A 24,252-nucleotide genomic window follows, 5' to 3' on the forward strand; every position below is an offset into this window, starting at 1 on the left:
AATCAGTTACATAATGTTTAAAATATATCTACTCCTCTTTTAGCAGGTGAGAGTAAAATGCTTTTAAGAAGTTAAAATCTTCACGTTGACATACAGTGTTAAGTCATAGATGCTAAAATACAAACAAAGACAATTAGAAATCAATTTTAATGCTGAATTAACATTTCATCCATTCATATCTGAGGCTGACAACATCAGTGGTCTTGAATGAGCTGACATGCTTGCATGAATTCTGCCAAGACAATGACACATGAGGTTTTTGATGATCATACCGCACAGTACAAAGACAAACTGCCTCCCAACACATGACAAGTTGCTAGTAAAGGGTTGATTGCAAGTGCGGCGACTGATTCTCTGAGCATCCAGCATCTGGGGGGTCGGGTGTGTGTGTGTGTGGGGGGGGGGGAGTAAGGATCAGGCTGTAGCGGCTGGGAGGGGGTTTGTTATTGGGGTTTGCAGTCAGAACAGCCTCCCCCATCCTCTCTGTGAGTGCTTTAGTGTAGTTAGTGGAGGAGGTATACATTACGGGGGTAGTTCAGTCGTTGTCAGTTAGACTAGAGACAGTCCACAAACTCAAGGCAGGTGGAAGTAGCTGGACAGGGATTGGCTGACTGTCCGTGGCGAGCAATGCGGAGTTGATGGAGGAACTGGGAGGGCAGCGAGTGGTCACAGCCTGTAGTTACCATGGAGATAACTAGTTTTGATGGTTAATGTGGTTTGCCAATGTGGACGGACCGACGAGAGGCGGTGTCAGTGATGAGGAAGACGCTACCTCCTCCCAAAGAAAAGCGTGGTTGCCTTAAGAGTTCTTGGCGACCACCTTCATTGTGATGGTCTTCACTTCTGTGTACTCCTTCAAGCCACTTTCTCCCCTGAAAACAGACAACAGGAAATAGTAACAATGCTGCTCATGTTGTTTAAACTATCATGCTGACAGCAGCTGTGAAATGCTGCGCATGCACTGCTGGAGGCTCCTTATGGAGAAATACTGCACTATCCTCTTAGATAAAAATATATGTGATGTTAAGCAATTTTGAAAAGTACGCTTTCAAAACACAGTCAGTGTTAGTAATATTCAATTGGCAGGCAACCAGGTCATACTCACAATTCACGTCCATTGCCAGACATTTTATATCCTCCAAATGGACACTGTGTGCTCAGAGCGTTGAAGCAGTTTATCCTGAGAAATACACAAAACATTGATCACTCTGGTGCCTTTGATTCATGTGGTTTGTGATTTTAAAATGGTGCATAATTTTGTCCAAAGCAGTAGTATTACAGCTGCGTTCAGTAAGACTGATGTAAAAACACACTGTCATCGTCACTGGTGTTTCTGAAGCCCTCTTTATCTAACAACATAATTCCTTTATTATTTAACAAACACAGCTGAAAGTTGCCAGGCTGTATATTTGTGAATTCAGTAACTGCAGCTGCCTGGGAAGGAAAGAGTGAATGGAGGCTGAGTAGACTGAAGTTGAGGTAGAGTAGGAGTGGGAAAACTTGTCGGAGAAAGGTGCAGCCTGAAGACAAAGAGTTTTCAGTCTGAGGAAATGGGACAAAACTCTGACTGAGAAGATCCTGAGGAGGAGGGGCAGGACTCTCTGTTATGTAAAACAATGTTAAGACAAGGCATTTCCTTACAGTAACCTTTAGCATGGAGAGACAGGAGATTTAAATGGAGTAAATGTAGCTATTTAGAGATATGAAGAGATGTAAGAGAGAAAAGCTGCTGCTTTGTGCTGACATTCAACCCTGTTAGCGATTGATGGGTTAAAGGAATTGTTCATGTGCTCATTCACTTTATTCCTGACAGTTAGATGAAAAGACTGATACCACTTTTATGTCTGTACAGTAAATATGAAGCAATCGCTAGCAGCCGGTTAGCTTAGCACAATGACTGGAAACAGGGGGAAACAGCTAGCCCGACTCTGTCCAATCCTGCTACCAACATCTCAAAAGGTCACAAACATGTTTTATCCTGTTTGTTTAATCTGCACAAGAAACAAAGAGTCTTTTCATCAACGCAAGGCTGCAAAGAAACCAGCAGGAAATATTGTGTTTCCCTTAACAATGACTTCTTAAAGATGATGGTAATATTGTTCTGTGTGTTTAACATCTATGGTGATCTGGGCAAAATGTTTGGTGAAGAGTTGTGTGATGTGTTTTCATTTTGACAGAGGGGGGGATTTGGTGAGGCCACACAAACCAAGTCAACAGAGAAATCTAATGTCACCCATATCTGTAAGATCAGGAGATGACTTGAGGCACAGCTGGTTGTCTGCACTCAATCCCAAATGTCTTTACATTATAAGAAGCCATTGTCGGTATCAGCGGTGAATATTGTTTTGAATAGTCAAGGCAGAAAAGATGGTAAGAAAGGAGGATTGGTCCTTCTCAAAGTACCACACAAACTCTTCAGCAGAGGAGGAGAAGTAGGCTGGTGACGAGGCAGCTTCAAGAATGAAGGACAAAGCAGAAAAATGTTTCCTCAGCTTACAGAGGATTGCAGTCAAGTATAACAAGTGGTGAAAAATCCTTGGCAGACGCTGTTTGTTAGCTATACTTCCACCCCTACTTATAGCCATCTGCAGGTAATTACAAAAGAAACAAAACAATTTTAGGTGAACTCAAGAGGTAACATTTTATGGCCATTTCATTCATACAAATTATAAAATGAGGGTGTCACTTTACATTTACAGTCTACGTTTTGCATTGCTGTCATGCACTGGCACGTAGCGTTTGATATTTTTGTATCTTGAATGTCTGAGCTGAGTGGAAAAAAGTGAAAAAAGGAAGGAAAACATTTCTTTGCGGCTTGTGTAATGATAGTGAAGTGGCACTTTGCCAGATTACAGTTTATGGATGCCAGAGTCTGAAATGGTTGATACTTCCCACATGAAAAATATTACTGATTGCATCTAAAGAAATGCAGCAGATGAAACTTACCAGACAGTGCCAGCCTGCATGGCTGTGGACACGGTCATGGCTTTGTTGATGTCGCTGGTAAATACGGCTGCAGCCAAACCATAATCTGAGTTGTTGGCTCTTTCTATCACTTCCTCAATAGTTTTGAACTTCATGATCATCTGGACTGGGCCAAAAATCTGTGAACAGAGAAAAATATGAAGGTTACACATTATGAATCTTTTCATGCATTGAACCTATTAGTACATAACATATACTAATATAGTTGTAAATGCAGGACATTGACTTGAATGAAGCATTTTTATATTGTGGTATTAATACTTTTACTTGTGTAAGGAATACTTCTTCCAGCACTGCTTTTCATGCCCGTATACATGCATCAGTAGTGCTGGAGCTACCAATATCCCTGTTCTTTATCATTGTACCTCCTCTCTGGCGATGCGCATGTCATCCCTCGCATTAGAGAAAACAGTGGGCTCAATGAAGAACCCTTTCAAGCCCAGAGCTTTGCCTCCACACTCCAGCTTGGCTCCTTCACTGATGCCACTCTGGATAAACTCCAACACACGATTCTGCTGCTCCCGACTGATCTGTGTGCGAGGAGGAGACATTATATGGGAGCCCAGAAGAGAGAAGGCAATTAAAGAAAGACAGAGAAGCAAACATTTTGAGTTAAGGAAAAAGAAAGCGAGCTGCTGAAATGAAACTTGTGCTGCTGTAGATCTGTTGACCTCACCTGTGGACCCTGCTCAGTAGTGGGATCAAAGGGGCTGCCGACTATCCTCCTCTTGGCTCTCTCCACACTCCTCCGAACAAACTCATCATATATGGGCTCCTCCACAAAGATGCGAGAGCCTGCCGTGCAGCACTGGCCTGCATTGAAAAACACGCCCTGGTGGGCCTGTTCTATCGCCAGATCCACTGGGAAAAAAGGGGCTTTTAGTTAATCATGACTAGATATACAAATGTTTATTAGACATCAGACACACTGTCCCATACAAATAGTTGTCTTAATCATGAGTCTAATTTGAAAGTTATACTTGAAAGTCTTAATGTTCAAAGAAATCATCATCACATATACATAAAAAACTTCATTTGGTAAAAAAAAAGCAATCCACGTAGTATATTGTTACAATATTTGCCCCAATATTTGTTGGAGGTATCCTGTGCAACTCTGATACCTGACACCTGAGAGACAGGACCCTGCTGTTGAGCACGAAGGGTTAACGGACCCCCGTGATTTATAGGTCTCGGCTGAAGCACCCGACTGAGTCAGGGTCCATTCTGCTGATTTACTGGCCTTAGGGAGCCCCTCTCACGGCTGCTGAAAGCATTTGAAAGCCTCGGCACCCCCAGTTTGGTGAGCCACTTAGAATTTATATGAAACCCATCCATCCACAGATTTTCATGGCACTACAAATGTTTTGAGTATTTTAAGATTCGCAGTCCGTGTGTGTTTATCTACAGATCGAAGGTCCTGAGAATGGGAACCTAACAAAACAATAGCAGTGACGGACCACCCAGTGAGGGCGACAGGTAAATAGAGCACTGAATAAAACATTACTTGAAAACTTACAATCAGCATCTGCAAAGATGATGTTGGGGTTCTTTCCTCCCAGCTCCAGCGTCACCTTCTTCAGGTTACTCTTTCCAGCTGCTTCTTGGATCAGCTTGCCGACCTAGCAAAGGAAACAGATTTGGGGTTTACTCACATAGATGCAGGCCCGTGGCCAGATCAGTAAATCAGCTGGAGCCATTAAATAACTTAAGGAGGCTGGTTAGCTCCAAACAGGGAATGCACTGGTAGGCCAGCTGAAACATGAGTTCTGCAAACACACAGAATGAATATCTATTACAGGTTTTTGGAGACAGCAACAGAAAAATAAAATGATGTTTCAGCCGGTAACAGCATCTGATGTCTAATGAAGGCAGGAAGAAGCAACCACAAGATGTGTGGGTGGTGTTCTGTGATCTGACTATCTGGGGGGGGGGAGTATGAAATAGGTCTGGTGTGAAGACAACAAGGGATTTGCTGCGTTTTTTTTTTTTTTCATTAACTTCTTATCTTCCCCATTTCTTCTTTACTCCTTATCAACAGTGATAATATCACATAACAAAATGAAAACTAATAAATAAAACATTTAAGAACAGCACTGCTTGATAAGGTCACTAAGGGAAATCACACATGTGACTCATCTTAAGGGACCATACCAGTGTTTTTTCAAGTTTTAACTCCTTAACTATGAATGATGTGTACTTAAAATCCACCGATCAGCTCCTCTAAAACTCACTGATTACACATAACCCCCACAATATGTCATTTTTACACATCTGCTTTGATATGGATTATAACAGTGAGGGTTAGAGGTTTCCAGTCTTTAATCTACACTAAACCCAGTATCTAATGTACAAGTAAGAGAGCATCAATCCTCTCATATAACCCTCAACAAGAAAGCAAATGCAGCTACTCCGAAAAATGTCGAACTGCTCCTTTAAGATTGAGGGAATATGTCAGTCATGGTAATAACAATGTGGTCATTCCATTAAAAAGTAAGCCTGAACAGTATAATGAATTAGCTGCATTAACTGATATCTTTTCCATGTTGTGACATATTGTAGTAACTAAAGATAACAAGCCTGAGAAGTCCAACAAACCTCCCTCACAACCCTACACCCTAAACAAGTATTCATCTTCCTGTTACTCATACAGCCTGTTTTATTTTCCAAGAGAACTGACGAGATAAAGTGGAAAAATACCCTCTCGATGGCCAACCCAAAAACCCCCACCTCCAACCTGGAAAAGACTGATCTTCTCTCGCTATCTTCTCTGGTGTCTGAGTTGCTTTTAGATACTAAGATATTATAGAAAACAATACATAGAACAGAATCAACCTCTGTGCTGTGGCTGGTACCTAAGCTGCATGAAAGCAACACAATACTTGACTTGGCTTCTTGTTTCTGATGTGTTTTGTCTGCCTTTGATCCACAACACAATAAGGGTGACTAATGGGGGGTTAGCGTGTGTTTACTCAGGGGTAAGGGAAACACGCTGGGCTGCGAGACTTCTCCGTGTGGAGTCACAGCCACATGTGAGTCAGTATGAGGATGAGTTGTGGTCCTACAATCCACCTGTAGCTAAGCCACCATCTTCCACTCTGTGAGGAGATGCTGTGGTCGCCAGTATCCCCCACCCCTGCTACTACAGTGCGGTGACTCACTGTCTGGGCATCAGCAGTCTCTTATAGCACTGGCTCATTCTCTCAGTAATTGACTCCAGATCACATGAAACAACAGGAAAACTAGTAAAAAAAAAAAACCCAAAAACTGGGCCACTCACAAAGGAAATGTTCAATCAAGACGAGATGATAAAACAAAGACGATGTTTGTGTTAGAAGGTGCATTTATGCAAGCTCGCGTGCACACCCTCATTTTGTGTTTGTGTGTGTGTGTGTGTGTGTGTGTGTGTGTGTGTGTGTGAGAGAGAGAGAGAGAGAGAGAGAGAGGGAGAATGACGACATAAAAATGTATGTTTTTTATTATACTGTGCAGGAAAATGATAAAGACGCAATGCTAGAGGAAGTTATACACAGGATAAATAACTGTAAATAGTTATGATTCTATCCTATTTAATTTTCTAGTGATACGCAGGTCAGTATTCAATTATGGGATACTTTATGTGGACCTGTAGCGACTACTAACAGCTTCTACTTTGATTAGGTCTGATTAGTAGATGAAGCTATGAGAGATAACAACAATCTCTGACTGTTCTGAGCATGTATGAGAATCAGACATAGCGACACTAACACACAAGAAAACAATGGAATATTAGAATTAAGAACTGAATGGGACATTCAAGGGTTCACATTAAGTGAGCTAATAACACAACGATTCCACAGCCATGATAGCAGCTCGTGCTTTGAGCTCAGTGCTAACATATCAGCATGCTAACATTTTCTAGAAAACAAAACCTGAACCTCATCTTGGCCCCAGAGGAAAAGTCACCAAAGTCAGCAGGGATCTTCATCTGGGGATCATGAATGTCTCTACTCACTGTCATGCCAATCCAGCGGATAATTGTTGAGAAATTTCAGTCTGGACAAAAGTGCTAGACCAACAGCTAGCATTGCAGCTAGCATGTGTTTCTCCATTCACATTTATTAGTTTATGAATTACTTAAATTATCACTTGTTATCACATGTTTTCTACTTCAAATTATACCTTAAGCACTCATCTGATACGGAGATATTGGAGAGCAAACAGTAAAACACTGGTCCCTCAGCCTCACATTCATTCACATCTGAAGTTAGCATATATCTCTCATCATGTGGCCTAATTTTGCTTTCATTACTGTGACTGTTTGGCTCTCTAATCTTTGACATCTATACCTGTGTGGGCTTATCGGAGGTTGCTCACAACACAATTACACACTGATTCTCCAACGCACCACCAGAGTCAAAACAGACATCTCCAGAAACCACAAGCCAAATCCAAACGTTACATAAACCTGGCTCATGTACCAAAGATACATGTGAAATACAGGCTGGTGCCATCATAGCGTAAATTATACATTAGGATTGCTGTAAATGGTTTTAGCAGAGGGTTTAGTTTGCAGTTAGAAATAACAGATGTTTATAAATGATCTGCAGAAAAGGAATCTGCTGTCACTCCGGCTGTTCCCTCTGGCCTGAGGAATTTGTTCAGACCGCAACACCTCCGAGCGCTCAGCACCTAACATGGTATGTCCTTGGTGATTTAGCTTTCCATTAACTTCTCCCCTGTCCTGCAAAGTCACCAGGGTTTATCCTGTGTGTGTCCTGATAGTCAGTTCAATGAAAGTGCTGTGGAGGTACGTTAATACAGCAGAGACAGCGGAGGGAAAACAGATGAGGCAGTGTTTTCAGAGAGATGTGTTTGTATACTCTGGACAGCGGAAATATGTGCATGTGTGCGAGATAAAATCAAAGCCCCTCTGTCATGAGTAGTAATGACAGGGCATGCAACTTAAGTAAGTTGTTTGTCATTTAGACTTCAATACAGGCACACAACATCCCCTAATTACTCAGCCTGCTCTTATGCTCTGCACATGTTGGTCACTATGTCACTTGCTGACAAAAGCAAGCAGTAGGCAGCTGTTGATCTGAGCCACTTTATTAGAGAAAAGTACCTTGGTTGATCCTGTGAAAGCCACTTTGTCTATGCCCATGTGCGAAGCAATTGCAGCTCCTGCCGTTGGCCCGAATCCTGGCAAAATATTGATGACTCCCGGTGGAAACCCAGCCTGTCAAAACAATATGAGAGGAAACAAGCTTTAGCAGAGATGACAGCAGAGCCAAGCAAAACCACAGGCGGTGTGGGGGAATCCGGACCCAACCCAACCTCCCTACCAGCAGAGAACGGAGAGAACATCAAAAAGAAGAAGGCAACAGACAGATAGTCTCCAAAAAGAGGCGAGGCCAGAGAGGGCAGGGGAAGACAGGGAGGATGTGGACACTGGGAATTGTACAGCATGATTAGGTTTCTCTACATGAACATGTGATGCTACATTGTTCCTATCCTGTTTAATTTACTCACTTGCTGCACTCTCGAACCCTTTGCTACAAAACAATACGTTGCTAGCACACTTTGGATTTGAATTGACTAATTGATTTAGTTGAATAGCTGCAGTGTATGTGAAGCTCTGTTAAGCTTTGTCCTTTGCTTTGTGTCTCAGTGCTCTCTCATAAGGTGTCAGCACTGATATTCAACTTTCTGTTGAGTTTTAAGTTGCTGATTCAAAATTTTTTAATTCAGTTCATCTTAAAGACTCAAAGTCACAGACTAAGTAGCTCATTCACGTTTTTCCTAAACTAAGCAATCACATCACCATTCAAATGCACTTCAGTACATAAACACATCACTGTCTGACCGTTGCTACATTCAGCACTAATTCTGACTGAACTGGGGACAGTCCTCAGTTCAGTTTGGCATTTAAATAGGCCTTTATGATTACTGTTATAGGGTTACTGCTGAATTCACGCAGTGTCGTCAGAATGGGAAGATTAGGAAAAATATGCCTTATTCCAAATTGGCCATTTTCACGCATTATTCCAAGGTGTTAGCCATTGTGCTAACCTTTACCTCTGTTTGTTGGGTTGTGTATTTCAGTTCCTTACCAAGCAAAACCAGATACAAACACTGTAGAGCTCCAATAAAATTTTCAGAATCAAGTGTATATGTTAATTTTCAATTTTATTTTGATATAACAACTTGTTGACATGTCTGTAGTTTCTTTTCAGGAAGTGGGAGATATCTTGGTTCCTGATGTCTATGACTTGGAACTAAAAGATCGAAGGCTGACATGAACATTTCCTCCCACTCAGCTGTTCGTAATTTCAGTATAAACGAAATGACATGAATGTGACATTATAGCTCAGCAGCTTCTAAGAAGGAACTAACTCGCTGTGTCACCCTTACACAGCACATAGCTGGCGGTACTCTAACTCATCACTGAGGGGCTGCACCGATAAAAGGCTGAATTTGTTCAGTGACAGCGGTGTTTCTGTGTTTCCTACGTCTACGTAACATCTCTTTCATCACTCAACCTGTTCACAGAGATGTGTGTGAGTTATCCCAAGCAACCAGAGCCTTGTTTCACCAGTCATGTTGCTGTTGACTTTTAAAAATGGAATTTTTCAATGCTTTAAAGGACCAGTGAGTAAGATTTAGTGCACCTGGCAGCGAGGTTGCAGATTGCAACCAACTGAATGCACCTCGCCCTACTCCTCTGTTTCCAAGGAGAACCTACAATAGCTGCAAAAAACACGAAAGGTTTAGAGCAAGAGTTTGGTTTGTCTGTTTTGGGCTATGGTAGAAACATGAGGGGTGCAACATGGTAGACTCAGTGACCTCCATTGTATTGGGGAAGCAGCATAAATCTAAGGGATTAAAATCTCAACACCTTATCTGACAAAATCAAAACTCTCTGCATGGCTGCATACCACTATGAGTAAATGACAAAATGTGTTTTGTTGTGATTAAGGTGAACTGACCCTTTAACTTCTTGGCTAAGGGTGGAAATAAGAATAACATTCAGGATTAAATACAAATTAGAAATACAGATTCTGAAAAGATGCACCAGATAGACAACTGACACTTTGTTAAACATCTGTTTTTTGTCGCCTTGTGGTTACACTAACACTGGACAATCCAAATAAAGTGTTTGCCAAATTCATAGTGAACACTGTGTTCTTGGCAAACTGAAGCCAAATGTGATTCTGATTCAATTAATGAAATATTAACTTTGGACTTGTGAACACAGTGTGGCTGGCATAGTGACTGTGCCGATTACCTCCTTGACGAGAGCGGCTATGTAGAGGCAGGTGAGCGGTGTCTGTTCAGCGGGTTTGAGGACAACAGTGTTTCCGCAAGCGAGTGCTGGACCCAGCTTCCATGCTGTCATCATCAGAGGGAAGTTCCACTGTGCGTGACCCAAAACACACACACACACACACACACGAGTGCGCACACACACACACACACAAACACATATACACACAAACACACACATATACACACAGGAAAAAGACATCATGCATCTGACTGACATACTGGGTGGTCACAAGTCAAGCTCAATAACTCATCGCTCTTAAGTCACTTACTCTCATTTTCACTCTGTCTAAACATAGTCAAGTGAGAAAATGTTCTCGGCACTTGTACAGTATTTTCTCTTCCCACAGTATTCTGAGAAAGCCGGGAAATTGCAACACATGTGCAATAAGCCCATATCACTGTACAACACACAGGCCTGTGTTATTTCTGCTTTACACAGGAGCCCATGGGGCTCAACGCAGAACCACACGCTTTCTGCACTCTTGCACAATCAACAGTGTCTCTTTCTCCTTGATCTTTTCCTCCTTTCTCACCATTCTCCTTTCCCCAGACCCACTATGTTAAAGCCCTCAGCTCACTCCTCTGCCTCTCACTTCTCGTTCCCTATTACTCAAGCTCGCTGGCACCGTTATTTTTGGGGCTTACCAGCAGGATTTACCCGAATAAACAGTGACTGTCAGGGAATTACTGGAAAATGCAGAATGTAATTCAACAAACAGGCCAGACTTACAACCGCCGACATCTCTTTTAAACACAGCCAATTCACTGTTATCTGGGGTTTTTTTTTTTTCAGGCTTTTATGTACATTTGTATTCATCATGCATGCCACTTGTAGGAAGGGTAATACTCACAGGGATAATTTGTCCACAGACTCCAATGGGCTCATATCTGGTGAATGTCAGATACTCTCCATCTGTGGAGGAACACACATGCAGCACACACGCATGCACACACACAAAGAGAAAACAGGGTTCGTCATTTCTAGGTTTAATTTAAAGCTTGAAACACATGAAAAATGTCACCACCTGATACCCCCGGTGTTGTTGACTCAACATGTTAATTTGTAAATGAATCCACACGCAACATTCCTGGTTTCTTTACCCTGGTGAGAGATTACATTTCGTTTGGAGCCTCCTACAGCACAGGCATGTGTGTAACTGTTTTAGGTCATAGAGATGGGTGTTATGCTGGAAAGGTTTGCTCATTCTTCTTGCATTACTTAAGTAAGAGGAGGTACTTACTGAGGGTGTGCCATGCTTGTTCATTCTCCACAAAAACAATTGATATTGAGAAGTGTGTGCATAAATTTGTTACAACAGTTGTCAGCTGATGAAACATTGCCTAATGTTGCATTTGGATTGGAATGATCAATGGTAGATGACAAGCCCAGATAATCACTTTCAATGGGATACAGTGAAAGCAAAACAATGGACACAAAACTGCAGTAAAGATTCTCAAATGTCAAACTTTGGATGTTGGGTCTTTCCAAACTGTTATTGTTTGGAGAACGAAACTACAAACCTACGAGACATGAGATTTTCAGGAGGAACTCAAGTGCCTGCAGGGTTTGTTTGGAAGTATGACGCCTGCAAATGACTTATACTTCAATTTGGAACATGCAATGTAAACTTTACCAAGCTGCGTAGCCAAAGGTGCTTCACACAGTGACACTCCCCATTCATTTCATACAGTCTATGATACAGATCCAGCACAATAAGCTCAGCATAACATGCAACACGGACAGATGCCGAGGGGTTGCTGGTAGTCGATGTGCTGCACCTCATCCTGACAGGTGAACAAAAAATGATTACTGACAGCTTTGCATCAGACAGGCTGCAGGAATGCTTGTTTATTTTTTCTGAAAGTCTACTAGTGCAATAAAGCTTAAAGCAAAGCCCCGGGACAACGCTCACCGTGGCTGATTTGGCAGCAGTGTGCAAGAGAAGCTTTGAGAGGGACAACACAGTGCTGTCAGGAGGTTTCTCGTGTCCTCTCTCTTATTCTATTTCCCTTTTTTGTGCTTCCTGTTGAAGCAGACAGCCAACTTTCCCCTCTTCCACAACCAAATTCAACTGCCTTACTGGGGCAACACTGACGGCAGCCTCCTCAGGGCAGTAAGAGTTTCAATTGATCACCACTGACACCTTACTTTCCTGAGTATAAAACTTTTTTCATTCAACTAAACACACCAAACTTCTTAAATCAGCTATAATCAATATTTAATAACAGTGGAAATGCAATGGCCATGTGTAATGAAAAAGCCGAGCATTTTAGCATCTTTCAGCTCATTGTTTTGATTTTCACTTCCATAACTTTTGCTGTTTTGGTTCAAACAGTAGGCAGCTATTTTCAGAGTAAAAGCTCTTAAAACCTGCTGCAAACAACCTGTCCAGCACCAAACACCAGCCAGACAAAGTTAGCTATTATCTGGTGACCACAGTGGAGCATTAGCAGCCAATGAGCAAGATGTTTCCCTCAGGAGTTGGAGGAGACCAAAACAGAGCTGAAAACTTGTTTATATTGGTCTTTCATTCATCAGGTGGCCAGACACACAACTCCAAATGAAGACTAATGTTGCTCTGGAACTGCTGGATGAGTTAATTCATTGGTGGACAGTTTGCTAACAAGTTTGCCATATTAACTTAAAAGGTGATACTGCTTCCAGTGTTGTGTTTCCAGCTTGTTCAGCAAGTTTTTTAATCATTTAAAATGCATCTCTATTTAACACCTTAATGCAAACGTTGCCTGACAGATTACTTTCACAATAAAATCATTATTTTACCAAGACACTAACTTTTGGTACAAGGACATTCAATACTTAGAGAAGACACAGTTCAGTCAGTGCTCAGAGTATTGTGGTTTGATGCCCAGCCCCACTAATAACAAGCCAGGGACTTCACCTAAACAACACCTCTGTGTTCATCTCCAAACTGTCCTCAGAGACAAACAAGAGACTTTGTTTGACATCTTCCACTGCAGTCCTACTAAACTTTCCCTCATCACCAGTCTGCCTTTTGTCCATTTCACCAAAACTCTGCTGTAGTTCTCAGAGAGGGATCTTACCCATGGGAATGGAAGTGCCGTGGATCTTGTCTGCATATCCAGCGAAGTATCTCAGTGTCTTTATGGTTCCTTGGAGGTCCACAAACAGGGTGGGCAGGAAAGGCTTCCCACTGTTCAGTGACTCAATAGTCTGAAGAGAGACGGGGGAGACGTTTGAGAAATATGTGATATAACCTTGTGATCCTAACATAATTCCATACTGTTCCAGCCTTTACACTCTCCCAGGGGTGAAATGTGACACTAAGATAACACTAAACTACAAATACAGCCCCTATATTACTGTTATATTTTCTCTTTAAGACGAACCAAGTTTATTTGTAGCCTATTTCATAAACACAGAGGCAACTCAAAGTACATTGTAGGAGGCATAAAAAAGCATAATTAATAACCAAAATATATCAAATAAGAATAAAATGAAATAAACAGACGAAGGAATAATGGTTACACTATAGTTTCAGGGCAGATACAGTGCAGGTGTAATAATTAAAATTATAGGTTTTTAATCAAGTGGATACGAGGGCGCTATTATACATATACACATCATATCATTAATGGATGCAGAGAAGTGCCAATATTTGGTTAACTTACTGCTAAATAGACACTGTCTCTCTCCACCAGATCAGCCAGTTTGGACAGCAGGCGACCCCTCTCTGATGCGTCCATTCTTCTCCAAACAGAGCCCAAAGAAAAGGCAAGACGAGCTGCCTGCACCGCTTTATCAACATCAGCCTACCAGAGACAAGAAGGAAACATACTAATGATCGTCCACCCTGATCCCGTAAACAGATGTGTTACTGTACTCCTTCAGGTGGATGAAATCTGTCTTGTCATGTATTTTCATATGTAATGCAAATGTACAAAGAATTAATAATAATAATCATCAAGTTATCCCGTGGTGGAAAGTAACGAAGTACATTTACTCCAACAGTGTATGCTTAAGTACGATTTACACTACTTTCTACTTTCACTCTACTTTACTTCTAAGGGAAATATTGTACACTTTACTCAACAGCATGTATTTAACAGACATAGTTCATGGTTACTTTTCAGATTAATGTTTTGTAAACAAAATAAATCATCAGTTTAGAAAATATGATGCTTTGTTTTTTTTAAACTACTCATTACTAAATGAAGTGGTTAAAATTTGCTCCACCTTGACCAACTACACCATTTAAGCACTTGCAACATACTAATGCATCATAGTAATGATGCTGTTGTGTAATAGTACAACACTTACAGGGGTCATTAAGTACATTTTGTTGCAGATATTTCTGTAACTACTATAAGTACTAACTTTACCTGGAGTGTTTCTATAGTGTGGCATTGATACTCATACTTGAGTATATGATTCTGCCACCATTGACACAATCTGCCGTACGATAACCCTGTTTTCAATGAAAAAGACAGACAGAGGATGCTATGCTGTCGAGTCTTTACCTTCTCTGCTTCCTGGACCTCGCAGATCTGCTCTCCAGTAGCCGGGTTGTAGGCAGGAAAGACCTTCCCACTGACAGAGTCCTGCCACTCATTGTTGATGAAAATCTGCAGGGGAAAAAAATGCAGTTTTCAGTGTTTTAGCAAAAAGTCATGCATGCAGTTTCTTGGTATGAATTAAGTGCACAAAATGATTATGAAAACCTTGTTCAAGCTGATTTGACTCCAAAGCAGCTGAATTTGAGTGGGAGATAATGACTACCTTTTTTATGTTTTAAATATTTAAATATCTGTTGAGCAATCATTTCACTCCACCATGTTGGCTACAGTGACATGCTTGAAAGGCTGTGAAAGACTAACAGCTCTCATTCAGCAGGCCCAACTCGTCCAGACTCTTGTGTAAGGGATATGGGAGAATCTCTGGAAATCTGGACAGAGATTCCTGCCTGTCCAGCATTGCTCTCTGGGGAGTGCTCCACCATCCAGACAAGGGGGTGGGTTGGGAGGAGTGGGTGGGCAGATAAATCCCTATCAGACACCAGACCCCCACCCACCCATCCACCCCCAAGCACACAGACACACGTTTCACAACATCACTGCTCGTTTACGAGATCATAAAACACGTGCCGCGCTTGGTTTCTGTGATGCGTTAAAGCGAGTCTTCTGTTAAACAAGCGGCTGGGAACAGGACATATTCAACATCTATTAAGACCAAAAAAGACAAGAAAGAGAAAAATCAATGTTTACATAGTCACAAAGCTGAGAATTATGTCACTGAAATACAAGCAAACCCTTCATAAGATGATAAAAAGTGGAACAAAATGCAAAGTGTGAATTGAAATTGCAAATACATCTCCCACAAGTTAAAAAAGAGCCCCTTCCCAGCTGACATGTTTAGATCCATTAGGCAGACTACTCACACACTGTTTTTAATGGCTGTCAGTCTGCTTGATAGATAGACTGCAAAGAGAACATCTGCTGGCACAAATCTATCTCTGTGTATACATATGCTCTTACCGTCCATCTACTTTAGAGGAGTTCAGATGCACCGAGAGCAAACCTGAGAGCAGGGTTCAAGTATCCCACTGGCCTGAGCCTCCCTAAACTCTCCAACATGTTTACCCCCATAAATGCTGGGCTTTAAGTACTATTTAATTGGCTGTAAACTGTTAGCCGTGTTTACTTTCGGGTTGGTATAAAATGCCAGGGAGTCTGAAAACTGTTGGAGCAAACACATCACTCTGCCTCCCTCCTCCTCCTCCTCTTCATTCCCACGGCTCGCAGACTCATAATGTGGACGCTGCGTATGAATAACTCACATGCAGACGTTTTAGGTGTTCAGTATCTGTGTGTACCACCCTGCAAGAACCATACCTTACAGACTCATTCCTCTACGGTTCCTTTGTACCCACACCATCCCCCACACATCTCAACACACACACACACGCACACACACAAACACACACACACAGATAGACCAGGCTGGAGAGGCTACTCTCTCCAGTCTTCTCAGGGGCCACCTTTAATCTGACACTCATTAAGAGCACTTCATAAAATTGTCAGTAACGATAAGGAGCAGAGGGCCAGCTACAAAAACAGAAAGTCCTGTAGAGCACTGAATTAGTTTTTTAATTTATAGGGGCCACTGAAGTGGGGCGCCCTAAATCAAGAGGAGCCCCCTGACAGCCTCAACAGTCCGAGCAAGAATGCAGACCATGGGCAGCTTTATGCATGGCGTAACCCCTCTCACAAGACACTGCTAAAGGAGAACGGATGAAGCAGGAGAACAGTAGAGCGGGCCGCCACCTAAATCACGGCCAGAAAAGGACAACTGTCAGCCGCCGCTTGGCTCGGCCCTCTCTCTGGGCTCGGACTGGTGTTGGACTTTTGTCTGGTTCCATTGAGGGACTTGATTAAGATGACAGGACCAAGTCGTAAATCAACTCTCAAGGTTTCTTAAAATTGCTCTTAGGATCATTTGGACGAGGGGCAAAGAACACAAGAATTAATTAAAAATAAAGTGCACATTTTCAAATGACAAATAGTGTTTTCTTTCCCATTCCCTGCAGGGTCGTTGCTATCACTTCACATGATGGTTTCCTCTACAACAATCAGCGAGTACTTAGAGTTAACTTGACATCCAGAGACTTCAGAGGTGATGATGTTTTCTAAACAAACACTTTTCTTAAAACTTGATCAAGTTTTAACAGTTTGTGCTGCTGCATTTATTCAAAAGATGCATTAAAACTGATACATAATGAGGATGCCTGATGTGGATTAGAGCTAAGCAGTAAGCATATAGGTCAAGACTTTCTGCATGGGCCACGGGGCAGCTGCAAAACATCGAGCAACTCCCAAGCTTTTCTGCAAAAGCTGTCCATCACATCATCCAGGGAGAGAGGGCCTGACCATGGGGATAATAAGGAGATGAGACATGATGTACACAAACAAGTTTTTTTTTGTCACGCTTCAAATCGGCTACAAATGCGTGTCTGATTGTTGATTTGGTCATTTTTATGTAACATCTGATGCAGGTTTCTTGATCATCTTCATCCATTACAAAAGCACCGTACATGCTCTAACCTCTCACCCTGCACCAAGAAAAACACAGGGATATTAATGGCCTTTATTTTTTCTCGTTGACCAAAACTTTGCGTGATTTTTTTGTGATAATTCATTTTTTAGGAGTGAACTGTAATGGGAAGTAAGAAATGCCAAAATATTTTCTGCAGCCAGCAAAACATCTGTTTGGCTCTTTGCTTCTTCTCACAGCTCAGATGCTAACGGCTGAAGGAACATGTAATGCTGCTCAGTTCTTGTCTTATATAAGGGGGAGGGTGAGGAGGGGAGGTTGGGTGGGTTGGTGTGTGTGTGTGTGGGGGGGGGGGGGGGGGGGGGGGGGGGTGAGGGTTTATGTATATGTGTGTGTTTATACACAACACGCCAAGATTCCACAGCCAGGCAAATCCTAGCCGGGCACCTGCAACACTCGTCTGCGCAGGAAGTTTCATATCCTCCCCTATCACAGGACCTCTATTTCCTCTCTGGGTCTGGATGGCTTTCAAAAGTCTTATAATTGCTGCTGTTACAAGTGAGTGGAGAGCATGTGAAAGTGGAGACCAGCTGGTGTTTTTTCTCCTACTCCTCTCCACATGTCTGACACCATGGAGCCTTCATGTTTTTCATTCACACACCCACAGACAATGCCACCCTGCGCTCCTGGGTTTGGCGAGGGCGACCTCGCTGTCACTGACTGGCAAATGTCTTTGTCTCGTCGGTGTGTGTGGGCAACCGGCTCAAGTTGTTCATCCTGACTCAGAAGTTATGTGAGAAACACTAAATTGACATAAGGCTGTAATTACAAGTAACTTCTTGTTGACATTTTACATTAAAGGCGTTTTCAGGCTTCTGCGGTGGTAATTTCTTAATGCCTTTTTTAAATCGCATGGGGAATATTAGATTTTTCCTTTTACAGCTGAAGACAACTGTTTGACAAAGTTTCCGGGCAGATTTTCATTCCAATAAATGCTTATTTTACTTTGGGAGTTAAGTCATAAATTTATTCAATCGGCACCCATGAATCCCAAACCTTTGTATCCACATTCAAATATCGCAGTGAAGCAATATGCCAGAGAACTCGTTATCACTCAACAAAAACATATCATCTTGCAGGCTTAATAGAAATACTATGCACTACACAAAATGTATCATACCTCACTTTACAATCGTGATCAAATGAGTGATCAAAGTTTGCAGAGAGACAAAGGCTACATGCAGTTTGATTTTCATGAATCAACAGTGAAACTGACCTCTTCTCTCACTACTGGCCTTTCCTTTTTCCTTTGAACATCTGAGGTTTGATGGGTTTCCTGTGTACTTAACAATTCCTTAAATCTCAGGTCAAGGAAATGTTTAAAGAACAGTAGTTTTACTCATGGGATCGCTGGACAAAGAGGAAGTCATTTTTAAAAGAACTGTGACAGTTTTCCGCAGACAAATAAACATCTAGAAGAAGCACTTGTGCCTCTGCTGCGTCCCGTGCTCGCCGGAGAAAGAGGCTATTCCACCAGATTTATGAAGGCCAGAGTTTTTCATAATGACACCGTAAGGATTTACACGTTCCTTGTCAGGAGGGCTGCAGACTGGAGGTGTGGGAAGTTAACATGCTAACCTTTCTGTCACTGCTCTTCCTTAAACAGTGATTAAGTGACAGGGGACATGATGTTGACGTGTCTGCTAAGATGATAATTTACACTCACTGCACAAGTAGGCATTTCACACCAATGGACATATTAATGGCGGTGCACACTTACCCTGTCACAATCAAAGAGATGTGTTTTAGAGAGTATGCGGCCATGTGCGAACAGGGAGATTGTGTAAGCAAAGGCAGGGAAGGTGGTGCAGGGGGCCTCGCTGTGCTAGTTGTGATAAATCATTTAGTTGCACAGTATCCCCTAACTTTGGCTCTGTTTGATCTTGATCGCAGTAAGATGGTGGTTTTGAAGTGAAAAACTCCAGAACTGCAGGTCAGGCTCTGGCGAGGCAGGGCCACTAACCCACACAGTGAGACAGGGTCATAATTTACACCCCGGTGGACAGCACCTAGCATCGGGGAGCCCCAAGCCTCCATCTGTGCTATCTCAATCAGTGACAGATTGATGGAGCCTCTTATTCATCCAAACTGAGTGGATGTCTCTGCATAGACTGCTTTACAAATACACGAGTCTTTAGCGGACAGGTTCTGCACAGGTTCCTATGGTGAAAGTGCACTAATGCCACCATGAGCAAAGCAACAGAGAGAATTTATAACTGTTGATTAGATTAAGGGATCTTTAACCCAGACAATGAGCACAGCCACTGAATTTGATCCCTCAACCTGGTCCTTGTTAGGTCGTTATATTTTTAGCACTATTTTCTATGTAATTACCATATTAAAGAAATAAGCCGCAATAAAACCAAACTGTAACTACAAACTTCATGTTTAAGAAGTTGATTTTTTTAAATTATTTTTTTTGCATATACATTCTTAAAAATTGTTAACGTTTAACTTTTGGTGGACCATGTTCTCATAGTTTTAAAAGTGTCAGCAAGAGGCTCCATTATGTCAAAATACAGGGCAAAACAATGTGCTGACCTTTCACTTTTACCACGCGCAATAAAAACATTTTACAGACTGTTCCTTCAAAGTAAAAGCAGCAAAGTTATTTCCAGTCCTGTAAAATTTGTCCCATTAAGTGTCTGGTTTAACAACTCATTATCACTGAACAGTGTGAAAAACTACAAAGGCTAAAAGTATGTAAGTAACAGCAAACAGAGCAGGAAAAGTTTCTCTGTTTGCCTGATTATTCATGTCTCTCCTCTCCGCTTCTACCACAAGTGGAAAACATCAATAAATAGCTATCATGGCACTCTTATTTATGGCTTCCTTTGTGGTCCTATCAACCTTTAAACTGTTTCTGTCTTGTAACCCAGCTGTTGGAGCCTTCTAGCGATAGAAATGTGGGGGTAGGGGATAGGACGACCGAGCGCCAGCTTTCCTCCTCATGCTTTTAGCCTCAAGAGAAAGGGAGTGTGAAAATTACCAATTCTGCTTATGGGGATATCAATAGACTAATAACAGAACTGTAATCTTGGATGATCACAAGAAGGAAGATAGCTTTACTGATACAATCAGCGCGTCTTTGATGGTGAGCAGTTCATGACTCGGTGAAGAGGACAAGGGGCAAACCGTGATTGCAATGACCCTTTTATATCCCATGCTTTCCTGTTATAGAAGCAAACCTGTTACGTAGTGATACTGTATCAGCCATATCTCTGTCTCCAGGGTTGCTCGCATGCAATCTTCACATTGCAAAATAAAGAGTAGTCACCGTGACTTAATGACTGATTTTAGAAAGAATTTTGAATGTTTACCCAAGTTCAGAGAGGATTAATATTGCCGTTTTGTTGCAGAAAAGTTGAATGCATCTGTGCAAAAACAATATCTGAGGACAATTTGTGCAGCTCCATCCACACGCCCTATAGGCCAGTGAGCAGTGTTGGCTGTTTCCCTTGCAGTCAGTGGGGTGGAGAACAGGAACAGGGTGTGAGGAGAGCCCACGCCAGGGGTTCCCATAAATCAGGGCCCTTCTGCCCCCTATGTCCACCAAACCAACAGGGACTGGATGATCCAAATTCCTGGGGGTTAATTCACCAAGTCGCTCCCTAAATTTCCTCCTGTACACCACTGTGTCCACCCCTTTAACTTATACTCTGCACTGTGAGGGAATGGAAAGCTTGCAACACAACAGTCTATACAACACGCACCGTCCCCTTCGCGGTGCAGCAGCGGTGTGCCCTTTGCACTTAAAACACTGAGGCTGGTGTTAACAAAGAGCAGTTATAGCACTGATTGTGCTTACACCACGCTATCATCAATCTGTCCTCTAGGAGACCTGGCCTCTTATCCCGCAATCATAAAAATACTTGTTCTGTCACTAAAAGACCCAGTTTTGTTCAATTCTGCAACAATTCTGCAGTGAGCTTCATCCTGGCTGCTCAGGCTGATGATGAGACAGTCAATAATCTGAGAGGAAAAGACCCGATCTTTGACCAAGGACTTCACTTCAGTATGTTCCAACGAGTGCATATGTTAAAAAAACAACTATGGAGATTACACCAAACAGGCAACAAAATACTTCATATGAGAGCTATTTTCAACATGTGGAACTGGAAAATAAGAGAATGTGATTCACTGATTATTCCTTCAATTACTCAACAATATCTTTAATGCTATTTATCTATTATAGGGAGAAAATGCTGAAGCACTTAACTACAGAATATAGACTTACATGCTGTATCCTCACCAGATGTTGTAATTCAAATGCCACTGAGAGCAGTTTTTTTTTTTCTGGTCATATATGCAACATAATTTGTTTCATATCTCAAAGTTCTTTGTTTGACTCCAGCTCCCTTCTACAGCTATTTCTGCATCCCTTCTTGTCCACCCACATGCTTCTGACTGCAGGGCGATCCAGAAAACTGCCCCGATAACACATTTCTTCTTTGACAACCTGCATTTTAATGCAAAACCACGTACTCATTACTAAACCAACATGCTGCCATCTAATAACAAGACATTACCTGATTTAAATCTCTGCCAGTTCTTGGGTCTTGACCAACCTGTGAGTGTGTAAACTGCTTTGATTACCAATGTCACTGACAGAGAAGCCTTTAGGCAGAAAGAATTTGGGCTGTTTTGTTTATACACAAACTCGGCCTTAGCCACTGATTCCTAAAATCATTGTGAGCAATCTAACATTAATTAAATTAGGAGCGTTACAACTCACTGAGTACCACAAAATCACCACCGAAGTGAAACATTATAATTATAATTATAACAGGAGAACTGAATGAAAAACAAAGATGTGCATTATTTCAATATGATAGGTATCCCTTTAATTACTTTTTATTAGACGACTTTAATTGAAAAACACATTTTATTAATTAGCTTTCTATTCAGTGATCTGAATGGATGTTGGCCTGTGTCTAGACTGGGAGTGCACTTCAGGTGCAATGTGGAAAACATACGACAAGAGTAAATAATTGTCCAGGTGAGTCAGTGTTACATACATTTTACGAACATTTCCTCAGTTTATTCCCAAAGAGAGCTCAAACTATGACACGCCCTTATTAATACAACACACGCCTCCTAAAACACGCTTATTTTGTGGCATATGCAGTTATAACTGGCCCAAATTATACACAAAGTCAATTATCAGTGTTTATCATAACGCCAGATTTATACAAACGCTCCAATTCGAAAATGTAAATATTTCCTTTTTTATCAAGTGAAGTGAAGCCAAGAAAACACCAAAAATAATCACAAGCTCATTATTATAAAATACTTTACGTCTATGATCCGCTTCTTTGGAGTAAATGTTCTTGTCCAGAGGTTATTGGTGATTTAACGTCGAGCTACACTGAGCACGTGGGCACAGAAAAAAACCGATCGGGACTTTAGGACCGTCAGATTATCGAGTCTCAACTGGAAGTTACGAAGTTTTGTTCGGATAAATTTGTCAGCTCCAGCCCTGCGCGAGCCACACGGACTGAACGTGAAGCCTCAGCTGCTCTCTCTCTCTCACACACACACACACACACACACATACACACACATACACGCACACACACGCACGCACACACACGCAGACACACGCACGCACACACGTACATATAACAAAGTTCAGCTCAAGAAAAACTTTTGCTTAAAAGACACACGATCAGGCATTCGCGAGTGAGGAGCTGTGTCGATCCGCAGAAACAGACCTTGGTGTACTTGATCTCCGGGTTGGGCACCGGTGAGGGCATCAGCTGGAGGGATGCCATGAGAGCAGCGGGGTCGCTCTTCACCTCTCCGGGGATCTCGATCTTACTGGAAGTCATCGCGGCCGTCTCTCCACTCGTCTGCCTGCTGCGCCTCTCTGGGTTTTTTCAACAGATTTCTGATTAGGACTTTGGGTTCCTTCCTGGGTTTATAGCCAGGTGTGAGCCGCGGTTCATTTTCATTGGGCAAAGAAAAGGGCTGTCCTTTTGAAAATTAAATTCACGCATTTACATAAACGACCTCAGCCATGCGTGTTAAGGAGGAGAAACACAGCCACCCCACCCACCTCACACTCACGGTACTCTCACTTCCACTGTTTTCACTCACCACGGCTTTCTACAGTAATTCACGGTCTCACACACACACAAACACACTCACAACACATGGAATCATGGATTATGAGAAGAGTTTGGAGTTGATCTCTTATCTGAAGTCAGTAAGTTTTCAATGACTGAGGAGCCAGTTTGCAAAAGGGTTTCTAAATGTGATCATCTGGTGAAACATATTAGTTTATGAAGCGTACATTATATTTATTTATTTATTTATTTATTTATTTATTTATTTATTTATTTAAAAACACACTCACCAAAATGTCCATTTAATAGCTGTTGGACTTTTATTATCACACGACTTCAGTTGGTGTTATAGAATTTCTCTTATTCTGGGCACTTTAGGGACTTCTGTCCATGTTGGCAGAAAAGCTGAGATTTAAAGTTCATTCTTGACCTTGGCATCAGTAAATAGGCATATAAAAACGAATATTTACTCGTTACTGAAAATATAAACTCACATTCTTTCCACTATCATTACGCATTTCCTAAGTGGCATGAAGGTGTCAAACTACTTTCCTCGGCTCACTATCACCCTGCAGTCTTTATTTGCCTAACACAACCTCCCCGCGGTCTGATATGTGTTAATGTGCATTAGAGGGATTGCTCCTACTTGTTGGGGTGTTGTTGGCAGAGATTTGTCCCACAGGTGATAATTCCCCCCAGCGCCTCCTTTTAAAACTCCCAATAAACATCCAACAATCAGCTGTGGGCGAGCCTGTCTCCGAAAACTGGAGGAATTCAAGCAAATCCGCGCAGGAATTAACA

At 41.9% G+C, this 24,252-nt stretch overlaps 1 protein-coding gene across 1 annotated transcript; it reads right to left on the minus strand.

The window, feature by feature from the left end:
• Positions 1-305: 305 nt before the first annotated feature.
• On the minus strand, positions 306-23,531 carry aldh1a2 (aldehyde dehydrogenase 1 family, member A2). The gene is made up of 13 exons (XM_076727829.1): positions 23,098-23,531; positions 14,794-14,898; positions 13,945-14,085; positions 13,357-13,486; positions 11,145-11,206; positions 10,253-10,381; positions 8,090-8,203; positions 4,502-4,604; positions 3,662-3,846; positions 3,351-3,515; positions 2,947-3,104; positions 1,106-1,180; positions 306-872 (listed from the first exon to the last, which is right to left on the minus strand). The coding sequence occupies exons 1-13, from the start codon at positions 23,212-23,214 to the stop codon at positions 800-802; spliced, it is 1,557 nt and encodes a 518-aa protein (XP_076583944.1). The 5' UTR covers positions 23,215-23,531; the 3' UTR covers positions 306-799.
• Between the last annotated feature and the right edge of the window lie 721 nt (positions 23,532-24,252).

This window comes from Chaetodon auriga, chromosome 1, assembly GCF_051107435.1.
Source record: "Chaetodon auriga isolate fChaAug3 chromosome 1, fChaAug3.hap1, whole genome shotgun sequence".
In the NCBI taxonomy this organism is placed as follows: Eukaryota; Metazoa; Chordata; class Actinopteri; order Chaetodontiformes; family Chaetodontidae; genus Chaetodon; species Chaetodon auriga.

Excerpts from the sequence above, each read along its gene's own strand:
- aldh1a2 (XM_076727829.1), bottom strand. The coding sequence starts at position 23,214 with ATGACTTCCAGTAAGATCGAGATCCCCGGAGAGGTGAAGAGCGACCCC. Across the intron at positions 4,605-8,089 it reads CTTTCACAGGATCAACCAAG|GTCGGCAAGCTGATCCAAGA; the intron begins GTACTTTTCTCT and ends TTCCTTTGCTAG. Across the intron at positions 3,105-3,350 it reads TGCGCATCGCCAGAGAGGAG|ATTTTTGGCCCAGTCCAGAT; the intron begins GTACAATGATAA and ends CTCTGTTCACAG.